The sequence below is a fragment of the Phocoena sinus genome, chromosome 21 (assembly GCF_008692025.1).
Source record: "Phocoena sinus isolate mPhoSin1 chromosome 21, mPhoSin1.pri, whole genome shotgun sequence".
In the NCBI taxonomy this organism is placed as follows: domain Eukaryota; kingdom Metazoa; phylum Chordata; class Mammalia; order Artiodactyla; family Phocoenidae; genus Phocoena; species Phocoena sinus.
The window spans coordinates 18,107,229-18,125,667 of record NC_045783.1 but is presented as its reverse complement, the minus strand read 5'-3'; the positions used below and the strand labels follow the sequence as shown (position 1 = coordinate 18,125,667).

The 18,439-nt window shown below is 42.8% G+C and overlaps 1 protein-coding gene across 3 annotated transcripts in view; it reads left to right on the top strand.

Moving 5' to 3' along the window:
- Positions 1-13,861: 13,861 nt before the first annotated feature.
- ZDHHC2 (zinc finger DHHC-type palmitoyltransferase 2) overlaps positions 13,862-18,439 on the top strand; it is a 74,881-nt gene continuing 70,303 nt past the window's right edge. For 2 of the 3 annotated variants that reach the window (XM_032618524.1, XM_032618521.1), the window contains exon 1: positions 13,862-14,246. In XM_032618524.1, coding sequence (XP_032474415.1) covers positions 14,120-14,246 — 127 coding nt within the window. In that variant the 5' untranslated portion in view covers positions 13,862-14,119. The remainder of the gene's footprint in view (positions 14,247-18,439) is intronic. The other variant, XM_032618523.1, reaches the window with a different exon arrangement.

The following is an 18,439-nucleotide window of genomic DNA, read 5'->3' as shown; positions in this document are numbered from 1 at the left end:
TTTTCATTTTGCATGAGGCTCCAAAAATTATGTAGCTGGTCCCTCCCTGGAATGTGGACATTTGGGCCAGTGTGCAGGGGTGTCTGTGGGTTTGGTGAGATACGGGATGGTAAGAAACACAGGAAGAAAAGAGTACCATTTTATGCTACTTGAAAGTGGATATTGATTTTCTCAAAACTATAATGGAGAAAATGGTTTTTGTGTTAGAAAAAACAGAAGAGAAAAGAATGCTAAGATGGTAAGTGTGCTGCTTATGATACCGGAGGTTTATGGCAACAGCGTAGCATTAAGGCCTAGGAGAACTTGATGTCTAGAGAGCAGTTTACGATGAACTGCCTGAACTGACCACCTGAGTATCAACAATATGACTTAGGGACTCTACTTAACAAAATTCCAAGTAGGTTCACTTTTTTAAAAAATGTATAAAGGTAAGCTGTAACTCCAGCAGAATGTAAATTTATAAAGAATAAATCATAGCAAGATAGTATAACATGTTTAAATTTCACATGAGGCAGAAGGTATTTTGATAAAAACAGGGGTTTAAAGGACACACAGAACATACCCTAACTGTGGGTTTGCGCTGTGGGCTATGGGCAAATGACTGTAATAGATAACCTAACCAAAAGATAACCTAACCTTGGGACAAATTAAAGGAAGGAAATGAATGACAGCTGGGGAAATAAAAGTAAGAACTAGCAAATAAAGTCACCTTCTGCTTTAATGTACCCAATGCTGGAAAGAATACTGGTCACCTTAATAATAAGTAGACAAATCATCATCTCCAAACACAGAAGAAAAGGGTAAGGAACAATTCTTTAAAAGCCATAGCAATGGTTCCCACAACTGGTACTTCGGTAATTACTGTTGGCACACAGTGTCTTGCTAGAGAGGCATTTTCATTCAAGATGAATACGTGGTTGATTAGCGCTTTTCAAAAAGCAATTGTCTGAGGTTCTCTGTACTAGATATCCTGGCACTATTTTCTCATTAAGGTGATTCATGAAATTTTTCAATGAGGTTCCTATGGTATTTTTAAAAATCGATTTGGTTTCACCCTTTCAACTAAATGAATGAGTCAGTGTATCATTCAGACAGATGTGGACTTGCTTAAAGTTAAATGATCTTTGCATAGAATTGAGAAGATGAGCAAACACTAAAAGCAGAATTCAAGATGACATAACTATATCAAAAAGAATATATTGGAAAATATGCATAAACAGGTGAAATGCATTTAGCCCATCCATTCAGCACAGCATGGTTAAGCAAGGGCTCTTGAGTCAGCCTTCCCGAGTTCAGATCCTGGCTCTGTCACTCCCTACCTTTGTAGTTAAGCAAGGTTCTTACTACACTTTCCACACCTCAGCTTCTTTGTATATGTAAAATGAGGTAACAGAGCAGCTGAGTCTTAGGGTGGTTGTGAGAATTAAAGGGGGAACTGCCTGTAGAGTACTGACTTTAGCAAACACACCATCAATGTTAGTTATTATTCCTAAGATAATATTCCTATTCATTTAGAATTTGCTTATTTGTAATCATGTTCATAAACTTGACCTTGAAGATGAACACAAAGGTAAAAATTCATGGACGATTGAAAAATATAAAGTGGTACTTATTATTCAAGTGGACTAAAAATAGTGAAAAGAAAATATCTTTTTAAAATCTCTTTTGGTAAATATGGCTAAGCACTTTAACCCTATCCTGTACATGGTTCCTACTTTAGTTGTTGTCACCATCTTCATCTATTACATTTTCTTGGTTTCTGGGCACCTACTTAATTTAATGAATATTTTATGCCGTGCATGTGAAATATATAGTCCATGTACCTAGGACTGTTTCTGTCTACTAGTTTTTCTTGTTTCTAGAAACAGAAAAGAGGAATGCCTACAGCTAAAACAAAAAGTTCTCTCTCTCTGTCAGCTCCTTCTGCTGATATTTCAGCATTCCAAATTATATATTCGCATAATTTGGATTTTCCGACTCTTGGTTTTCAAAAAAACAACAAGAAGTCAAAACTAAAATACATTGCTTTTTATAGCAGAAAATAGCTTCCATTGCTCAAAGCTAATTTAGAATAAAATCCAGACAACCCGAAAAACATATATATATTTATATATATATCTATATATGTATGTATATGTATATATGTATGTATTTAAATTTGGCTGCAGAACACTTGTCACTCATATTCCCACACAAACATCTTTTTAATTTTTTTTTTTTTCGGTACGTGGGCCTCTCACTGCTGTGGCCTCTCCTGCTGCGGAGCACAGGCTCCGGACGCGCAGGCTCAGCGGCCATGGCTCACGGGCCCAGCCACTCCGCGGCACGTGGGATCCTCCCGGACCGGGGCACGAACCCGTGTCCCCTGCATCGGCAGGCGGACTCTCAACCACTGCGCCACCAGGGAAGCCCCTTTTTAATTTTTTTAATGTAATATTTTCCTTTAAGAAGTGGGAATAAAGCTTTATTCTTGTTGAAAAGCCTTGCTCAATCCTGTGCTTAGCATAGTACCTAGGATCTGGTCAATACAAGTCTGTTGAAAGAACAAGTGGGTGACTCTATGAATGAATGAATAAATAAACAAAGTAAGGCATATCAAGCCTGAAAAGCAAATACAGTCTTTGCCTGACTATTACTTTACTCCTTAACATATTTCCTAAACTGTGTCTCTGCCTTCCAATATTAAAATTAATAAATACAATCACTCACATACTTGAGTTTCCTAGTAAAACACACATCCCAACAACTAAAGTACTTCAGCCTCAATGAAATGAATTTGCCTTCTATGATAGTAAATGCTGACAGTAGCTAACATATATTCCTCATATATATTATGCATTTAAAATGCTTAGTACAGTATATACATATGCTCTATACATATAGCTTCTCTTTATATGCTGGACACGAGGCTAAGCATTTCTTTTTTTTTTTTTTCGGTACACGGGCCTCTCACTGTTGTGCCCTCTCCTTGCGGAGCACAGGCTCCGGACGCGCAGGCTCAGCGGCCATGGCTCACGGGCCTAACCGCCCTGCGGCATGTGGGATCTTCCCGGACCGGGGCACGAACCCACGTCCCCTGCATCGGCAGGCGGACTCTCAACCACTGAGCCACCAGGGAAGCTCCCAGGACACTTTGAAAGTGAAAGAGGGCTCCTGCATAATTACACCAGGATAGCACCACAAATTGGACTATCCTGGTAAACTAGGACAACAGTCACCTTCCCCATGTCCCTCTCTTACTTTTTCTCTTTTTTTTTTTTTTTTTTTATAAATTTATTTATTTATTTTTGGCGGTGTTGCTACCAGCAGGGTTTCTCCAGTTGCGGGGAGCGGGGGCCACTCCTCACTGCCGTGCGCGGGCCTCCCACTGCGGTGGGTTCCCCTGCTGCAGAGCACGGACTCCAGGCGCCCAGCCTTCAGTAGTTGTGGCTCGCGGGCTCAGTTGCTCCGCGGCATGTGGGATCCCCCCAGAACAGGGCTCGAACCTGTGTCCCCTGCATTGGCAGGCGGACTCCCAACCACCTCGCCACCAGGGAAGTCCCTTACTTTTTCTCTTTTATTCCTTCTTTCTTCTCTCCTCTCTTCTTTCCCCTCTCCTTTCTCTTCCTCTTTGTTCTCCCCATGTCTCTCACCAACTCGTTCCATGCAGCTTAAGTGGCAATAATTTGCCATGATTATCAGGAATTGGTATGCTCACTAAATCCCTCATATTTGAACTTATGTAGACAAATGCTACAAAGCAACATTTTCTTTGCTACTATATTAGTTATGGCTGCATAACAAATTACCCCAAAATGAAGTGGTCTAAGAAAACATTTATTATCTCACACAATTTCTGAGAGTCAGGAATTCAGGAGCAGCTTAGCTGGGTGATTCTGGCTCAGGGTCCCTCATGATGACCAATCAAGCTGACAGCTAGGACTGCAGTCATCTGAAGACATGGCCGGAACTGAGGGATCGACTTCCAAGCAAGCTTACTCACATGGCTCTTGGTTGGAGGACTCTGTTCCTTGCCACCTGGGCCAATCCACAGGGGTGCTCATGACACGACAGCTCACTTCCCCAAGAACAAATGATCCAAGATAGAGGAGAGAGGCACAATGCATTTTTACAACCTAGTTTCTAAAGTTTCCCTCTCTCAGTTCTGCTATATCCTGTTTCTTAAAAATTAGTCATTAAATCCAACCACACTCACAAGAAGAGGAATTGGACTCTGCCTCTTGAAGGGAGGAATGTCAAAGAATTTGAGGAGACATTTAAAACCACCAGAGTCCATCCTCTGGCCACAAATTATTTACATTCTTCCCACCTGCAAAATATACTCACCACTCCCAAGGTCCACAAGATCTAACGCATTAGCTCGAACTCCAGAATCTAAATCAGTTCCTGGTATGGATGAAGCTCCTTGGGTCTAGTCCTTAAGTACAGGTCCCTGAGTACAGTTCCTTTCAACCTGAAAATGTGTGAACAAACAAGACAAGTTACCTGCTCCCCCTGCCATACACACACACACACACACACACACACACACACACACACACACAAAACAATATACAATATATTGTACAATGGTGGAACAGAGATAGATAGCCATTATAGGCATTCTTCTTTAAAAGGCAGGAAACTGGAGGAGTGAAGGAGTCAATGGTTGATAGCATTTCTGGAAGTATGTTAAAGTGCTGGAAGTTCTTGATAAAGATTTAGTATTACTCCTGCCTGGGAATAATTCTCCATGGCTCTTAGGTCTATTCTCTGGGCTCTTGGTTCTGCCACCTTAGTCATCCTTCCTTTTCCATAAAAGGTAGCATGTGTTTGCAGCTCTGCGATTTCCTTAGTGGTTTCCCACTTGTAGAAGTCTGGAATCCCAAAGGCCTCCTTTTATTATGTACTGTCTCTGTCCCTGGTAGTCCGAGCTGGCTCTATTTCTATGAAGATAATTCTCTTTAAAACTTTGTGGCTCTCCTATGTATCGTATTGGGATTCTCTCCATTAGACAAATGCCATACTAACAGATCTCTTTGAGAGCAGAACTTCTCTATGTTGGATATCTGCTGAGACACAGAAGACTTGCCCAGAGGTACACTATCCACTTCCAAGAAGACTCATTCTCATGGCTGTTGACTGGAGGCTTGTGTCCCTTGCTACAGGGCTCTTCCATAGGGCTGCTCGTGACATAGCAGAGCGAGTGATCTGAAAGAGAGAGGAGAAAGTCACAGTGTCTTTTTTACCTAGTTTTTTTAAAAAATAAGTTTATTTATTTTGGGCTGCGCTGGGTCTTCGTTGCTGTGCACAGGTTTTCTCTAGTTGTGGCGAGCAGGGGTTACACTTTGCTGTGGTGCGTGGGCTTCTCGTTGCAGATCACGGGCTTTAGGCGCATGGGCTTCAGTAGTTGTGGTACGCGGGCTCAGCAGTTGTGGCTCGCTGGCTCTAGAGCCCAGGCTCAGTAGTTGTGGCACACGGGCTTAGTTGCTCTGCAGCATGTGGGATCTTCCTGGACCAGGGCTCAAACCCATGTCCCCTGCCTTGGCAGGTGAATTCTTAACCACTGCACCACCAGGGAAGTCCCCTTACCTAGTTTTTGAAGTCATCACCATCAATCCTGCTTTATTCTATTCATTAGACATAAGTCACTAAGTCCGGTCCACACTCAAGGGGAGGAGAATTAACCTCCACTTCTTGAAATGAGGAGTATCAAAGAATTTGTAGACGTTTTTAAAAAATCACTACAGCTGCATAACTTTTTTCAAACTTTAACTCTTTAATTTTATCTCTGGGACTGTATCCAAAAAATCAATAAAATATAAGGGAATGCTATGTGAGCCAAGCTATTTACATTATGTTATACCAATGAAAAATTAAAAAACACAACTAAATATCTAGCAATAGAGGAATGGTTTGATGAATTACAGTACTTCTACAGAATAGAATATTGTACAACTATTTAAAATTATTCTGAAACCTGTATAGTAACATGAAAAAGTTTGTGATGAAATCTTTATGAGAACAGAAAATTGTACATTGAAAAATTATGCACAAAAAAGAGACCAGATAGAAACATACCAAAATAACAACAATGGTGAAATCATGGGAGGTTTATTTTTCTTCGTTTTCAAATTTTCTGTTATGTAGCTGTTTCCAAAATTTTTCTTATGAATTGTTCTGTAATGTATAATTCTGTTATGATTTTTTTATTTTAAAAGAGGTAATTAAAGATAATACTGACTTTATAAATAAGGATTCAGTAGCCATTTATGTATTTTTTTCCTATGTAGCAAAAAATAGACTGTGCTCATTTATAGATAGACTTGTGAGGGGTTATATTACTGACGGAAGTGGTAGGGAAGAGGTGACACACTCAAAAGTGGTCATTAATTGGGGAGAATTTAATTAAAGGAGACAGAGTATGGTTGAACACCCTAGGGAGTTAGGTACTCACCCTGCTTTGGCTTGAAGAGGCAAAGGGAAAGAGTATCTGTAGCTCACAGAAACTGTGATCTTCAGTGATCAGGCTCAGGGAGGTGAAACAAACAACCTTATGTTATTCTCTGACTCTCTAGATCACGAGTCCACCTCCCACTGATTGAACCAACCAGAATCCAGAGTGGAAAGAGTCTTCCAATAAAAGGTGAGCCTCCCATAACACAAAGAAGGGTAGAAGATGGATCTGGAAAAGCAAATGGAAATATCTAGCACATGGGGATTATTTAAAATAGCTGCGTGGTGCTCTGATGAGAAGATTCCAAAGCTCTTACATACAATTTATACCTTTATACTAAAACTGTATATCAACAATGTTTGAGGAATATACATTTTGGCATCAAACTGTTTACATAAAGATGTCCAGATATCACACTAGTTACGGACATTTACACTTTTAGACACAAACACACTGCCCGCATTTTAGATCATGGCAATTCAAACTGATTCTTGCATCTGTTCATACATATCTTACACCAGGTTTTATATTAGTATAGACAGATGTACACAAACCAGAAGGACATTTTCAATGATACACCAGTGACCCTCCTGATAAAGTTATTCCCATTCAAGGAAGAGATGTAGAAGTGGACATTTCCTTTAGCTGGACCATGAATTTCACCAAGGCAAGCCCCTTATTGGGTTGGGTTTAATTTGGTTGGGTTTTTGCTCACCATGCAACCATCACCTATCATAAATGTTAACAGGAAGTCAACAAAATTTGTTCAATGGATGAATGAATGGATTTATTAAAGACTTTATCTTTTAAAGCCCCTAGTGATATTCAAGGAGGCTCAATAGATACATGATTTTTAAATTTTATAAATATATTGGAAACTTTAGTTGTTTTCTAATGATTATAGTTATAATTGACCTTTCTATAGAAAAAATTAATTAGTACTTTTAGCCAAACTAGATATTTTATTCCAGTGTTGGAGGCAGTATAAGTCATTGCAGTGCTCTCTATTTAACAAATAATGGAACGCTGATGCTCTTAACGTTAAAGTCACTGGAATTTGCATTCAAGTATGTATATTCATATTCCTGCTAGTTAAAGAGTAGTTATAAATTTCTATAGGTAACTATCTTTACCACTGTAGAAGTTTCATTATCACATCGTGTATAAAGTCCAATTTACCTCTTACATCCATTCAAAATATTTTAAACCTGCATAATTTCTGCATTATTATTAACATACTTTCCAACAATTCACAAGGTAACTATTCCAAGCTGTCAAGTCTTTTCCACTTCTTCCACTGTTATCGTTACTATTTTATGGAGTTCAAGGGAAAGCTTAAAAGAATGGAAATTTATTACCCAAACCCATTATTTGGTTTAAAGCATAAAATCCAAAACCTCTAATCATTTGGATTTTGAACCTTCAACCACTATATAGAGTTTTTGAAAAACAAAAAACCCATGTTGTCTCATATTCCAGATATAAAGGTTACTGACATTCCACTGCCAATCTAGCATTTCATAGCATGACCCATTATCAAAAAGACTGAAATATAAGCAAATGGAGAAAGGTTTTAGCAACCAGTGAAACAGTCCAAAGAAATTCAGAATCCTGTGTCCAAGTATCACTTGAAAATAATTGTAGACTCAAAGACTCTGAGGTGTAAGACATAACTTACACTGAAAATATTCTAGCTGATGGAAGAATCCCTGATAATCAAAAATTTTTTTCTACTACAAGTCTGAAGCCAACATACTTTTTTGTTAAATGTCATCATTAAATATTTATTCTCCATTTTCCCTGCTCTTTTTAAAGGCCTGAGAAAACCCTGGTAAGATTTTTTTTTCCCTTCTACAGTAACAAATTGCAATGTGAGCTTGATCTCTAAGTTACATTTAAAGTCTTTGACAACACTTGGAAATACTTAATAATATTAAACATATATATATGTATTTTTTTTTTTTTTCAGGACAAACGAGTGTCTTGAACCAGAGCCAGTGTCAGTTTCTACAAACCACTGGGCAAGACATATTAATTCCACCCCCTCCCGCATCTGCCATACAGAAAATCCAGCATGACTAATCTAGCCTACAGCTTGACAGAAACAGAGCTGAATATAACCGATTATTCTTCCGGTCCCCCAGTTATTATCTGCTCAATCAACAGAACAGAAAGTGTCCTGACGGCCACTGGATGCAGACAGACGATCCTGTGCTCAAAGGCTGGAGTTATCCCAGAATAAGGCTGTATCGAGCACTATTGGATGAAAAGCTAAACCCAAGATCTAGCTTTATGGATAGGAATTTGAGTGAAGTATTGAAATATGTTTCTCCCTGCATATCCCTTGAAAGTAATTATTTGTATATAAACCTCAGGTTGAAGAATCTATAGTGTGACCTCTTGTCCCTTTAGTATGGCTCCTGACTCTTTAGATTCTTGTCTTCAAAGGAAGAAAGCTCCTAATACTATTAACCTAAAAGTGTCTTTAACTTCCTATTACCTCTCTTTTTTTTTTTTTTTTTTGGTTTCTGTAAAACAGTAGAGATCTAATTAGAGGCAATTATTTTGTTTCTTGCAATTATAAATATAGAGCTTGCCTCATGAATATTCAGACAAGATGAGTCAGCGCTTCCAATGGAACCTTCTGTGATGACGGAAATGTTCTAGATTTTCACTGTCCAGTACGGTAGCCACTAGCCACGTGTGGCTCTGAGCACTTGAAATGGGCTGCTGCAACTAAGGAAATGGAATTATTTTATTTTACTTTAATTAATTTTAATTTAAATTTGAAAAGCCACACGTGGCTAGTGGTACTTACTGGACAGTGCAGGTCTGGAGAGTGCAATTTGAAGGCACCAAGTTGGCTCCCCTGTCCCCAAATTCCTGTATCCCTATTTCTCATAATGCCTCGGTCTCCATGACCCTTTAAGAAATGGGATGCTGAATGAAATTAAAATTCTGTTCCAGTCAAAGTTCTTGGTTGCAAACACAAGTCAATGCCAGTGGACTTACATAAAAAATGTCTTTGCGAGTATGTATACACCCCACAGAATCAACCAGAAGCCTGGAGAATCAAGCTTGAGCTGACACAGAGGAAGCTGATGCCTGGCCAAGGGCCTGCCACTGAGAACAGTCTCCTAGGATGCCACTGCTGGCCTTGACATTGCTGGACGCTCGCCACCACACTGCAGGATTCTGCTGCCCTTGGTCATTCTCTGCTGGCCATTGAACTCTCCACTCCACACAGTGGCCATGTCTCATCATCTCTAATTGAACTTTTGCCATTGTGTCACCACTTAAAGATCATGCCAGTCCATGGAGAGGAAATATCTACTCACCTTTTGGGTTCATAGATTCTGCTTTCTCCCCATGTAGGGGCAAGGGAGGGGGGGGCTGGTGTAGGCAAAAGCACTCATTTAAATGAAAAGTTCCAATTTTATTTCTAAAGAGATTAACCTTCGTGCAAACTGTAAAGAAGTGGAAGCAGAAACAGAGCAATTTGCATTCTTTTCAATTTTCTGAATATGGTTTTCATTAGCCACTAAATTATAGCATAAAATTGTATAAATATAAAATAATTATAATTAGTTATAAGTATATATAATTAGTCATGCAGTTATAATTCATAATTTATAATTGGCTTGGTTAAACTAGCAGCTGATTCTATCGAAATCTCTACAGAAAGATGTCAGGAGAGCTGCACCGCTTGGTGTGCGCCTGCCCTCTAGTGGCAAGATGCTATTAACACTATCATAGAGATCCCACAGGGCTTGAAAGGCAAGGTTTGCCAGAGTTTTTCCCACTTTACTGTTTTCCTAACGTTTTAACCCAATCCACCAGATACTCCTAAGGACTTTGAAATTCTCTTCCATTATATTCCATTCCACTCCACACCAGGTTGACTGCAAACTATAAATCTCTGCGAACCAAAGTGTATCTTAGCAGCACTTTGAACCACATTCCCTAAACCAAGTTCACTAAGACTGCTTTTATGTTACTTGTGTCCAGAAACGATGCGTGGATTGGGCATACTATTAAGGTCCCACAGAGAATATCGTGGCCACTATTACGAAAATGCAATTTAATACTGGAGTCCTTGATGTCATGGATTTCTGACTTCTAAAGGGATTTTTCTTTTCCCCAAAAGAGTGATAAGCTTAGTTTAAGAAAACAATGAAAGAGGATCTATCGGTATTTTTTTCGGACCGCTCTAAGGTGGTATGGCTGAAAAGATGAGATGAGGTTGCAATAGGCAGCATGAATGGAGGTCCATGCTCCCCAGGGACAGGCTGGGCCCAGGGGCTCCCTGGGCTTTCTTCAGGCTACTCTCGATTCATACTATGAAAGGCAATAAGTAAACATTTTTAATCTGGATCTGGAAGTAGGAGGAAGATTTGGAGTATTAGCCGGGATGGCAAGACAGATTTGAGGTTTGGGGACTGGAGAATCTGGGGACTATTTCAAAGTCGATCTTGACTGGAGAAGAGAAAGATCGTTTCCTATGTGGGGGTCAGGATATGATGATAGGGGTTTTGAAAAGTGAATGACTTCCATAAAACTGCTGAGTGGGTGGAGCATGGAGGCAGAGGTCTGGTAAGGGCGGAGCTACGGTTCTTAGGGACTGCGTGGGCCAGGTCAGGGGGACTCGCTCTTCTCAGATGCTCCCCTGCCCTGATGCTTGCCTGGCCGTCCCCTTCTTCTTTGCCTTTGTGTTACCCTCTCCCTCCTTTGCAGTGGCTGGCTCGTTTTTTCATAAATAGCTGTAGCAGTTTTATCAAAATTATTACATGGAATTCATAATATGACTCACTTGGTATCTAAAATTGGTGAGTTGAACCTTCTGTACTTTTCTCTTAAGTCTCCAGTGAAGTTCCTCTCTTAAGTCTCCAGTGAAGTTTCTTCTTAACGGTTGATGACCTTCAAATTGTTTTCTTGTTGATGCACAGCTCTAAATCAAGCCAAAAAAAAAAGGCTCTCTGATTCTAAAAATTAAAGTTACCTTTCCACTCTCATCAGAGCCTAATATCTAGAGATTGGCTACTCCCCAAAGAGCTTACATTTGTGCATGCATGTTCATGCCTGTCTAATTAGAGCCTAGGCAGACCTAAATCCTATCATCATGTGGCTTGAGAGACAATTATTCCTGAGATAGACTTTCTTTTTTAGGTAAGAGTGATACCCTTGGAGAACTCAGTAATAGTAGTACTCTTAAAATGACTCAAAATAGGTTGCGATTATTCCACAAATATTTATTATAAATATGAACAATAGCATGTTAGATACATAATAAAAATGTAGCCTCGGGGCTTCCCTGGTGGCGCAGTGGTTAAGAATCCGCCTGCCAATGCAGGGGACATGGGTTCAAGCCCTGTCCCGGGAAGATCACACATGCCGCGGAGCAACTAAGCCCGTGCGCCACAACTACTGAGCTACTGCGCCTGCACTCTAGAGCCCGCAAGCCACAACTACTGAGCCCCCATGCCACAACTACTGAAGCCCGTGCGCCTAGAGCCCGTGCTCCGCAACAAGAGAAGCCACCACAATGAGAAGCCCGAGCACCGCAACAGAGTAGCCCCCACTCACCGCAACCAGAGAAAAGCCGGCGTGCAGCATCGAAGACCCAATGCAGCCAAAAATTAAATTTTTTGAAAAAGCATCTTAAAAAAAAAAAAGTCACCTCCTTCAAAGATGTTACACCTGCATATTCTTCCAAAAGGGTAAAAGATGTGAAAACTATCGAATGTTCTCCATTTCTGATCTCAAGACCCTGTAAGACTGTTTGCAGAGAAGCAGCACAGGGCGCTATAGCATCTAATATCTAAAGAGGCACACTTTGCGCTTTCTTCCACTGTTTCCAGTATGGGAAAATTGATCCCTTACTTTTCATTCCTTAAAATTTTTCAGTGACCTTCAACACTGATTTTCTCATTTTGTGGAGGTATATCAGTCCTGGTACGAACTTTTGTTTCTTGTTTTTAGAGTCTTCGGACTGGGAGCATAAATTTGATATCCATGGGAAAAGTTGAGTATTCCAAGGAAGTTATGTTCTTATATTAACCTACCCTATAGGATATCCATAAAGGGTATAAGGCGTTATACCAATATACAGTGATTCACTGGGATAGAAATGATCTCAGAAAGATAATCGCAAAGACATAAGAGCTTAAATTTCTTTATGCAAATCAGTACTTTTTATCTGTTCATTCTACAGATGAATACGAAGTAATTTCATCCAATATGGTTGCTGTGTAGTGTACACACACATATTCATTAATGTTAAAATCGGGCACATTATATGTAATGATTATGCACATAATTCAGAGACACTCCATTTACTGGGGTACTTCCATGCGGAGTCAGGTGCGTTCATAATCAGAGGAAAGGAGAAAGAAAACAATCTCAGAAGCATTCGTTTCTCTTCCGTTTCACCAACCATAAAGCCGGGCCTTCAGTCTCACTACCTTCAGGATTCTTTCGGGGTTTTTAGCAACCACTTTAGAACCACCTGTATGCTAAGTTGAGAATTGCCACCACAAAAGAAAACACTGTAGTGAAGAACCGGCTGGGAAAAAAGCGTACACCAAGAGAAGCCCCGGCCTTTCCGGAGGCGGCGGTGGCGATGGTTTCTCCTACAATCCCTAAGTGGCTTAAAAGAGTTCAAATTCTCAGAGCACATGATTTGTGTTTCTAACTCCGGTGGTTTCTGGATTCACAACCCAAGGTGTTCCTTCTCACGCACAGTCCACGGCGGACGTCGGCCCCGCAGCCCCTGTTGGTGGTGCATTCCCGCGTCCCCCCAAAACGCCCCGTGCAAAGGAGGCGCCCCAGCCGCTCGCGCCAGCCTCCGGGACTGGAGCACCAGCCCCGCCCTCGCTGACCCCCGCCTGTTTAGCGGGACCCGCAAGTAGAGGCTTCCCTTCCTAGCAGGAGGCAGGGACGTTGGCCCCGGCGCCTAAGGACGTCGTCGAGGCGCATCCCCAGGGGTGGCGGCTCGCCGCGTCCGCGAGGGGCCGGCGAGGAGTCCGGCCAGTGCACACGACTCCCGGGGCTGCCCCTCCCCGGCCATGCCCCGCGTGTGTCTCCGCGGCCCGCGTCCGCCGCCAAGGGTCCTCGCCCCCGGCCCGGCGCGTTCGCTCCAGCCCAGGGGCCAAGCCGGAGGCGGAAGGGCCAAGGTGGGCGCCTTCACTCCCCGCCTCGGGCGCCCCTGAGGTGCCCAGCGACGAGGGCGCGAGGCCCCGGGGCGCAGCGGGGACAGCCCGGAGCGCCACGAGAGGCCGCCGGGGGGCGCAGCGGGCCGCGCCGGGCAGGCGGCCGCGGTGGGGGCTGGGGCGCGGGCGGGACGCGCGGAGGCGGGGCGGAGGCTCCCGCCGCCTCCTCCTCCCGGACCTCCTTAGCCTCCGCCTCCGCCTCCGCCTCCGCCTCCTCACCGTCCGCCTTCTCCGCGCCCTCCTTTCGCAGCCACCGCCTCCGCCGGACGGAGGAGCCGAGAGTCTGCGGCGCCGGCTTGGGGCTGCGGGATGGGGAGTTAGCGCCACGGCGGCGGCAGCGGCCGCGGCGCAACCGGCCGCCGCCCCCGGGCCCGTCCCGCTGGGGACGCCGGGCGCGGCCAGCCAGCCCCGGAGCCAGGCCCGCGGGCAGCAGCGGAGGCGGCGGCGGAGCTGGGCAGGTGGATGCGGCTGGAAGATGGCGCCCTCGGGCCCGGGCAGCGTCAGGCGGCGGTGCCGGCGGGTCCTGTACTGGATCCCCGTGGTGTTTATCAGCCTCCTGCTCGGCTGGTCCTACTACGCCTACGCCATCCAGCTGTGCATAGGTGAGTGCGCGCCCGCCCTCGCTCGGCCCTCCCCCCGCCCCCGAAGGGCCGGCCCGACCACTTAGCGGCCTTTGCGCTCGCCCCTCGCCCCCTCCGCCGCCCACTCGACAGTCCCGGGACGCCGAGCGCACGGCGCCGCGCGCCCGCTTTCCCCACCCCGGAGCCTGTCGCGCCCCATGCGCCGCCAACTGGCTGCTTCTCGGCCGGCGCCGCGGCCGAAAACAGCCTCGCGGCAGCCTCCTTCCGCTCGCGCTACCGTCGCCTTCCCCTCGCAACTCTCCGGCTACTGTGTCACCTCCACCCCGACGCTCGCGCAGCCCAGCCACCCCCGCCCTCGGCAGGACGGCACTCGGGACAACGGCGGTGTCCGCCGCCCCAGCCTCCGCCGAGGGGTGAGGCCCGGAGAGGCTGCGCTGGAGGCTGGAGGGCTCCGAGCTGGGCCCGGGATCTGAGCTGCGCCAGACCGGCGCGGGGGACGGTGGCCTCGCGTGTCAGAGCTGCCCGTTTCTGGTTGTCCTCAATCCACTTTTTAAAAATTTGTGACAGCCCGCAGGGGCGTTTTTGCTGCCTTTATGATCTTTGAGCGTTGCCAATTGGACACTTGTTAGTGAAGTGGAGGTGGGTGGGTGGTCAGCTACTATAAAGTATTTTCGAAGATACATGCAGTACGCAAGACCGTAATTTACATGTTAGAATAATAGAAGGAAGAAAGGAGGCGACCATCTGATGTTTCTTCATCCGGAGAGCCAAGTGGCTCCAGTCCAAGTTTTAGGCTCCAGAATCGGTTGGATGGGGTATTTGCAGCGCTGAAGATGAGAAGAAAAAAAGTTGATTACGCACGATTAGGGAATACAATTCTGTTTCTTAATGTAAGCCGGTTTCTACCTTAGAGGTTTTGTGAAAACTCATCTGTGTTATCAGAAAAGGTGATAAACCAGAGGATGACCTTTCTGCCAGTGACTTGTGAACGCTTTTTGTGTTTTGTGTTTTCGCCCTCGGGAGCATTAGCTTCCCGTGAGGCCAGGAGAAAGGTTAAACGGTGGCCTGTTTAGTTGAACCTTCTCAATTTAAGTGTTTTGCAAGCTGCAAGATTCAGTCATAGAATCTTCTCTGAAGCCATCTTACCTCAAAATGTTGCCCCTTGTGAGAAATAATAGGTGTCAGAATAATACACCAAAATAATTACTGGCAAAACTTTTAACAGAATTGAGACTAACTTCCCATTTCATATAGTTTTAAAATTTGATATTATTACTATATTGTTTATTGAATTTAGAAACAATATTTCAGTACAAAAGTAGCTTTTTAAAAAAAAAAAAGGATTGGGTACCGAAATCAAGACAGTGCAACTGAGTATGTAGCATTCAAGTTATCAAAAATGTACAGGAAAAAATTTTCAGAAACGTACTTTTTGTATTAACTGTTAATATTAAAACAACTTGCCTTATTGAGGTATACTGAAATGTTACATAACTATTAGAAACGTTTGTTGTATTTCATTCCTTCTCTTAAAGAGAAGCAGTGAGCAGTTTCAATTACTGTAACTGGTGCAAAAGAGGAAAGTCTCAGAAGAAGACCTCAGTTATCAAAACAGGCAATTTATTTGCCTACATCCTCACAGTAAGATAAGAAGCTTAGCCTGATGCAGTCTCATGCCCGTCAGGAAGAAACACATGAAGGCTGGGAGAGCTTTTCTTCCCTTACAATTATCTCTGTCCCAGCTGAGTTCTACATAGTATGTCTTACTGTATTGAGTGGACAGGTGATGGGGAGGAACTAAATGGAAAACCGCTGTTTTATCTGGATATTATTTTTATATATTTTATATATTTATATTTTAATTTCTGTAAGTTTAAGGTAAATCTAAAGTATCCATGAAATCCACATCACTATTTTAGTAAGTGAAAATTTGACTGAGAGGGGAATGCCTCTTTTTAAACTGCCTAAGTGACATGGCCTGTTTTTGATACTTTCCCTGGAGATCAAAAGTGAAGTCTCATATCATTTCTCATCACTGCCTCCCTCACCTGGTACAGTGCGTGTCATATTGAAAGCAATAAATAGCCTTGAATAAACAACAAGAACAAAATAATTCAGAGGCAATCTCTCTGAAGTTGTCAGAAAGTAGTTTTTATATTAAAGCTATAGAAACAAATTGTAAGTAATCGTATGAAATGTCTAGATCCTAGAGTCAAGAAGACAGAGAAAATTGAAAATGAATTTGATTCTAGACGCTGTGACAGTTGAGGGGTAAGCTCTAAAAGCTTGGATAGTCTTGGTTGGGTGGGAAGTTGAAATTAACTGTACAGTTCCCTTACAGGCACTGGGAAAGGGGGCCACTGGTGTGGCAAGCACACAAAAGCAGGCTTCTCTCCTTTTCACAAACAAAGCAAAGAGGAATGCCAGCCTTCCCAACCCCCCAGCGTTATTCGCAAAGGGCCCTGCCCTTTGTGGATTCTGTTGCTCTTGGAAGTTGCTGTTTACCATCAGATTTTCCAAATTTTACCCATAAAACATTGGCCAGGGTTGGGACCAGGGGATGGGGGTTGGGGGTTGGGAATTAGAGTGAGTAACAAACAGAATAGAAAAACAGGGCGGTTTACCCTGGCCTTCCCTCTGTATCTGCTGTCAGCAGAGATGACCCTGAATATAAATTACTTTGTGCCCTTTGCTGAATTAACTGCAGTTTAGGAGTGGTGCTTACCCTGGTATCCTTGGAAACTGGAGATAATGATTCTCCTTACAGTTAGTTTCTATATTTAACGATGTGGATGTGTGTGGCTCTCTAGGCACTTTTTCAATTAGCATAATGTTTGCTTAGTGTTTGTATTTAGAAAAAATAAACTCATATCTCTTTGGACTATGTGTACATAAAAAATATACGGGATGTACATATGTTGTATGAGAGTCAAGTATTTGGGGTTAGTTTCCTTCCTTGTCTACCAAAGAAGAGAGAAAATAGAGCTGCTGCTATGTGCTCATTTCAGAACATGTTTATCTAGTTAATTGATTAACTGATCTCTTCTAGTCCCTCCTTCTGCCTCCTACTACTCTCTCCACTCCGGCTTCTTTTGTGTCTTATCTGTCTTTGGATCCCTTTAATTACTAGTTAGCTCATTTTCCATAAAGTAAGATAAATTCAAAGGGTAAAATCTGTAAGGTGGGTAATTAGGATGCAGAACAGAGGGAATGACGGTAATCTGCAGGCGTGCTTGGTTCAAGGAACATACTAAGCATGGCGTATGTGTTTTCCAGATCCATTATGGCAGTCATTGTGTTAACTTTGTGGAATACGGTGACTGAAGTTTTCCCTTTTAAGTGCTAACATTTAAAATTGTTTTAACTATTTTTATACCTTTTAATTTGATAATAATTTCAAAGTTACAGAAGAGTTTCAAGAATAGTACCAGAAAGCTCCACATACCCTTGTTTAATAATTTTGGTTTCCACTTTTCTAAAATGTATTCCTTCCCTGCCTTCACCTTAGGCAGGTGCCATGAAACATTTATTATTAAGTTGTGTGCTCATGTGGTTCTGAGTTTGCTTATGGATTTACTGAAGTCATTTCAGAGAATCATGAAGATTGCAAAGCTTAAAGATCATTTAGGCCAATTCTCTGGCATTTGTAGATGCGGACATTAAATGTCCAAGAGTTGCTACCAGTTCTATGTCCTTTTTCCAAATTAACCAATGTGACTTCAGCTTCTGTGGTACAAATGTTAAAATGTCTCCCTTTCCTTGCAAACCCCTCACCGAATCTCTCTAGCCCAATGAAGTCCTTTAGCAAGTTCATTAAACTTTATTGTTGTTGTTTAATAAGAGTTAACACAGCTCTGAAAGTAAGGGAAACAGCCTTTATATAATGATTTCAGAATTTTCAAAGGGTTTATAGTTTGGGCCAGATAGTTACAACCACTCAACACTACTGTTGTAGCACAAAAGCAACTTTAGATAATTTAACAAATGGGTGTGACTGTGTTCCAATAAAACTTTATTTATAAAAATAGCCAGCAGGCCAGACGGCCCTTGGGCAATAGATTGCTGACCCTGGATTATGTTAGAAGTTAGACCATTAGAATATTGGGGTTTTACTCATGGGTTTGCAGTCTTTATTATTAATAAACACCTCTCAGAAATGACTGCAACCTCTTGTATTCCACAGTGATTATTGAAGATGTTCAAGAATTATAAGA